This window comes from Chiloscyllium punctatum, chromosome 20 (genome assembly GCF_047496795.1).
Source record: "Chiloscyllium punctatum isolate Juve2018m chromosome 20, sChiPun1.3, whole genome shotgun sequence".
In the NCBI taxonomy this organism is placed as follows: domain Eukaryota; kingdom Metazoa; phylum Chordata; class Chondrichthyes; order Orectolobiformes; family Hemiscylliidae; genus Chiloscyllium; species Chiloscyllium punctatum.
The window spans coordinates 26,667,050-26,673,049 of record NC_092758.1 but is presented as its reverse complement, the minus strand read 5'-3'; the positions used below and the strand labels follow the sequence as shown (position 1 = coordinate 26,673,049).

Below are 6,000 nucleotides of genomic sequence, written 5' to 3'. Positions count from 1 at the left end.
CTTGAAAATATTGCACTTCATTTTAGTCAAGAAATGAAAATCCTTGTAAACCTCTCTACAACAGCAGTGGAAGTTTTTTCACCAGAGTGACAGAAGGCAGCTCAGCAGCTTCTCAACAGCAATTAGTGGGGGTCATGTCATGTGTAACATGGACATTTCTAATTAACAACACTGACCACTTAAAAACCACAGCATCTAATGTGAACATCTGAAACAAATGCAAAATGTTTTTTTTTTACATATCGGAGTATTCCAGAAAACATGACCACCCACTTTGACTCAACCCTGACCCGTGATTAATTTCAAACAAACACAGGAAAATCCGATGTATTTGCTGGAATTGGCGAATAAAACCGAAAAATGATAGCCTCACCAGTACCAGCGAAGAGAAAGTTAAAATTTCAAGCAATTTGTTGTGTACCCATCAGCATGTATTTTTAAACTAAAATGATTAGCAAACCGATGAACTGATATCAATTCTGTTACTGCTAAAGAAACGCCTTTAGTTAACTCATGGGACACATTAACAACTGCACAGCGGTTGCAAAAACTAAGAAAGATTAACAGCAGACTAGAAATTAGAAACAGGGACATGAACGAAGCCTGCAGGAGGTCGGGATCAAGGTTAATACAAGCGGCACCCAACACAAGACCATCAACCAGACTCACAACGAGACAATAGCAGCAGAGGAAGGCATCACAAAACAACGGGAAGGAGGGAGTACATAAGAAGCACAAATCATAATAAATAATTGGAAAGTCTTAAAAATGAAGCATTGAAGTGGTAGCTTATCGCGAGTTGCTTCATGTTGTTTCTGGTTAAGGCATTAACTGACAATGTAGCGAGTCTTGTTCCACCTTGACAAACTGCACCGACCCTTCAAACCACACTCATCCCAATCTCAACATTCTTTCGAGTCATGTAGAGGGCTTGTCGCTTCACCGATTATTAAATTATTTCTTAATGGCCTTAATAAGATTATTGACCTGGCACTCCACCCACCCACCCACTCCCAAAACAGGTCTGATACAGCCTCTTTATAAGGATGAGAGACCATCTGTTTCCAATTCTATTGAGCGGAGTAACTTTTTCGAGTATAGTGGGTTAATCTTCGTTTTAAAGACGATGCGCCTTGTGAGAAGTGTTGTAATGCATCTTCACTGTAGTATTTGGCTAGCATTATTGAGCAGTTGTATCTTTCCTACCATATCCGTCAGCTCTGCCGGTCCAGAGGTAACCTCGAATCCCCAGGATTATATTCCAGTTCCTCTCCTAGAAGTTTTAGTGGAAAAACCCGGCTGGGATTTTCGGGTTCCTACAAAACCCGATGCAAAGTACTTAAAGTACATGAAAAGATTATACACTATGTGCGCTACGCAGGATGGAATACCCAAAAGACCAGCAGCTCAGCGATATAATACCGTGAGGTTACTAACACCCCGGGTCGAGTCTCGTGATATAGAAGGTAACCTCGAGTTTAGAATATTGGTAACTAACTCTGCAAAGGAAATTTCTTTTACATGTGCAGGGAAATCTGCGCCTTGCTTTTCCGTGAGTGGGGAAAATACATTTCGAATTACATTGTTTTCGACGTTCTGGTGTTAAAACCACATGAATAGACATATATCTTAAACGCTTTTACGATTCCTGTAGATTGAAAGTGACAATCCTCCTCCGATTGGTGGGTGTCTTTTTAAAATAACAATCATGTTATAACTGCGAGGTCTCCCTTCCACTTAGAACTATTTTGGGCTTTAATCTCCATGGGTTGGTTCCTGTTCAATGTTGACACTTGAGTTTCATCTGGCGATGTTTTCTCTTTGCAGATGTATTTGAGCAAGATGTCTTTTATGGTTTGGACCCTATGACCTCTCGGGAGCAGTTGCTCCGATCAGTATTCCTGTACCCCGTCGATAAATCGGCGTGTTTTCCGACGGTGTGTAACTGCAGCCTGACTATCCAAGAGGAGGGGGCTCTTGCTCAGACGTGCCCCAGCTCTCCGCGTTCACACACCTTCCGCCTTCGATTTGAACGCCGCAAGAGGCGCCAGTGGCTGGAAGTGGAGCTCGCCTCCTTCCTGCAGCCGTTCATCGGCCCCGAGAGGGGGCAGCTCCACGCGGTGTTCACCTACCAGTGCACCGAGGGCGGCCGGAGACGGGGAGGCTGCAGCGGGTTCAGGCAGAGCCTGTCCGCTCCTTCCCTGCTCCTGTTCCTCAACGACACCGCCGAAGAGTCTCGCAGGAGCTGGCTGCAGGCGGATGCCCAGAGGAGCCCGTTCCCCGGGGGGCGCAGGAGGAAGCTGGCCGTGAGGTCCATCCGACTTCGCAGAGGTCCCGGAGGCGATGCCCAGGCACACTCCGCCGCTGCCTTTCCTCCCTTCCCGTATCCGGATCACGAGTGCCAGCTGCACGATTTCCGACTGTCTTTCAGCCAGCTCCGGTGGGACCGCTGGATCATCGCCCCGCACAACTACAACCCTCGCTTCTGTAAGGGCACCTGTCCCCGGGCACTCAGCCACCGCTACGGCTCCCCAGTGCACACCCTGATCCAGAACCTCCTCTCCGAAAAGGTGGACTCCTCAGTCCCTCGCCCTTCCTGTGTCCCCGCCAAATATAATCCACTGAGCGTGTTAACCCTGGAAAACGATGGCTCCATAGTTTACAAAGAGTACGAAGATATGATCGCTACCACCTGTACCTGCCGCTAGTAGGTAGTGTGCACCTGAAATTCGCGTGGTCCATTTGGAAATGGGAAATGTCATTGCTTCAAAAGCCAAGAAAATCGCCATGTGTATTATAGTCAACTTTTTTTATTTCGATTTATATATTTTTGTTTTATTTATTTTTTCTGCTTAGTGTTCATTCTAGATCTAAATGCCCAGGATGGGCTATGGCCTTCAGCTGTTAAGACCGCGTGTGACTGGATTTCAAATACAATATATCGCTCCAACTACTTTGAAATTATTTTCGCTAAGTGTGCTGGATTGTCAAAGAAGTTTTGTTTTTAATGTTTAAAGTCGTATGAATCGAGTGTTGATGTAGAGGCGATAAGTGTCCTAAGTGACGTTTTTCTTGGCCATGCAGGCATGGAAAGTTGGGTACATCACAATCACCAATACTGCCTTCACTTGTCCCCTAAATCTGCCCCTGAATTAACTTTTTTTTTAATTCAAACGTTTGGTGATGCAGCATTTTTTATTTGGGTGGGTTACCAATATTTATTCAGAATAGATACGTTAAATAATTATATACCTTTCACAAACTGTGCATTGGTGTGTGCACCACAGCCAGTAATGAAAAGAGAAATGTTTCCACTTGGCTGAAATTCCAGTGACTTTTAAGATGCTGAACTGGAGCAATTAATGTATGGCTGCTGATTGAAACTTAAGATGTAACTTTTTAAAGGCTTTTTAAAAATACATTTGAGTGAGAATGAATCTTTTGCACAATTGAGACTTGTGGCACAAGACCCTGGTGGTATCTGGTATAGTTAGTGTAAAATCTATGAACAATATTGATGCAAACTCTACTTGGAGAGTGAAGACAAATAAATAACAATTGCAAATTTGGATTGCATTTGAGTGCCTTTTGTTTTACTTCTGGAATTACCAATTTTTGTGGAAAGTTATTGATTAGAAATGGATTCTAAAAGAACAATGTGGTGACTTTCAAACTCTGCATTACAGCCTAGCCAAGAATGTTGCTTGGTAGTGTTTTTTAAAAAATACAATGTAGCTCTATTCTGTTGCTTGCTTTGTAAACAAAAGGCCAAATTATTTTCCCCCTAATCCCCATATGAAATCGACTTGGTGTTCTGTCTAAAATGTTTGAGTTCAAACTGGAACTCCTTGTGTTCACTATATACATACTTGCTGAGCTCCACCTCAAGTAGAGATTTGAGTTGTTTAAAAGTTGTTTTGAGACAAAATGCTCCCAACTTTACCTCCCTGTTGTTTAACCACCTCTAATGCAATTGCCTTCTCTGTAGCTGGGAGCCAGAACTACACATTGGCTAGTGTGGCCTAACTAATATTGTATACAGCTCCTGCAGTCTCCTCACTCTTGTATTCAGTGCCTTGAATAATAAAGGCAAGTATCTTGTGCTTAATCACTATCTACCAGAGGTCCTGCTGCTTTTGAGGATCTATAACTATGCATACCAAGGTCCCTCTGAATGGTAAACCTGAGAATTTAAAAGGTGTGTACTCCCTTGCTTTGCATGTACTCTTATTCATAGAGGTGTACAGCATGGAAACAGACCCTTTGGTCCAACCCATCCATGCTGACCAGTCCCACCTGCCAGCATCTGGCCCATGTCCCTCCAAACCCCTCCTACTCATACACCCATCCAGATGCTTTTTAAATGTTGCAATTATACCAGCCTCCACCACTTCCTCTGGCAGCTCATTCCATACACGTATCACCCTTTGTGTGAAAACATTGCCCCTTACGTTTATTTTATATCTTCCCCTCTCTCACCCTAAACCTATGCCCTCTAGTTCTGGATGCCCCCACCCCAGGGAAAAGACTTTTGTCTATTTATCCTATCCATGCCCCTCAGATTTTGTAAACCTCTATAAGGTCACCCCTCAACCTCTGACACTCCAAAGAAAACAGCCCCAGCCTGTTCAGCCCCTCCCTATAGCTCAAATCCTCCAACCCTGGCAACATCCTTTGAAAGGGTTCAGAAAAGATTTAAAAGTTTCACAACATCTTTCTGATAGGAAGGAGACAAGAATTTCACACAATATGCCAACAGTGGCCTAACCAATGTCCTGTACAGCCACAACATGACCTCCCAACTCCTGTACTCTGACTAATAAAGGAAAGCATACCAAATGCTGTGTTCACTATCTGATCTACCTGTGACTCCACTTTCAAGGAGCTATGAACTTGCACTCCAAGGTCTCTTTTTGTTAGTCCTCCCAAAATGCATTACCTAGCATTTCCAGGATAAAATGTCATTTGCAAATATTCCCCCCATTGCATAGCAGGGGCGGAATAAGAGGAGACTAGCAGGGCTCAAAGAGCTTGTGCCATATACATTTATATGTATGTATTAAGTGTCTCAAATCTTCCAATAACACAACTAAAGATGAGTAATGTTAAGTTTCATGCTAATATGTATTTTCAAATATAAATACCCTAGAAGCAAGGCTGACACCACATTGACATTAGATGTAGTATTTTTCAAGTAATGGCATGCATTTTCTAGTCACAAACTAGTGGTTGCTTGTAACTGTCAGTTTGCTGCCACCAATTGTTTAAAGTTAAACTGCTCAAACCTGCTATGACACACCTCCATAGCAGGTGGGGCTTCAGATCAGATCAGACATTTTAGCCCAGAGATAGGAATGTTAGTACAGTCACAAGACTCCTTTATCCTTTTAACTAGTTAGGCTTTGTTGCCTTTTGTTTGATATTAATTAAAAGGGTATGGTAACAAAATAGAAGTTAGGGCTGTTTAAAGGTTTCAAATCTAATTTAAAATTCAAGCAGCCTAGATTACACAAACCTACTTTAAAGTTGCATGTGACTTCCACTACACCCTCTGAGCCCTGAAAAAGGGTTACAACTAAAACATTGACTTCACCACCTCCTGATGCTGCTTGCTTTGCTTTTTTCTTCCAGCCTTTTATTTGTATACTATACCCTCTACCACTGGTCTACAGTAGAAAACAAGGACTTCCATGTAGGTAGCTCTTCACCACAATCAGACTGCATGATGGAATATCAGGGTGTGTCTGGACAGTGGACAAGGATGATGAAGAGAAGGATGTGGTGCAGCAGCAGCAGCTTGTATAGGTAGCCACTGGAAGGACGTGGATGGAGATTCCTTGATAGCTCAAATTTTGGGGTGCATATCACTATGGAAGATTTTAAGGTCGATGTAAAAATCTGTCCAATTGGGTCAGTTCAGACAGAATCAATCTGCTGCAAGCATTTGAAGCTATAGCAGCAGTCCTGTGCAGGCTTAGACATATTTTACTGTGTAAAAAC

The 6,000-nt window shown here is 43.0% G+C and overlaps 1 protein-coding gene across 1 annotated transcript; it reads left to right on the top strand.

Moving 5' to 3' along the window:
- The first annotated feature begins 1,120 nt into the window (after nt 1-1,120).
- On the top strand, nt 1,121-3,624 carry gdf9 (growth differentiation factor 9). Its single transcript, XM_072590540.1, has 2 exons — nt 1,121-1,466; nt 1,828-3,624. The coding sequence occupies exons 1-2, from the start codon at nt 1,127-1,129 to the stop codon at nt 2,706-2,708; spliced, it is 1,221 nt and encodes a 406-aa protein (XP_072446641.1). The 5' UTR covers nt 1,121-1,126; the 3' UTR covers nt 2,709-3,624.
- Nucleotides 3,625-6,000: the final 2,376 nt, after the last annotated feature.

Bases quoted from the DNA above. Each gene is read 5' to 3' on its own strand.
- gdf9 (XM_072590540.1), top strand. From the start codon at position 1,127: ATGCGCCTTGTGAGAAGTGTTGTAATGCATCTTCACTGTAGTATTTGG. The intron at 1,467-1,827 runs GTAACCTCGAGT...TTCTCTTTGCAG, and splicing joins CGAGTCTCGTGATATAGAAG to ATGTATTTGAGCAAGATGTC.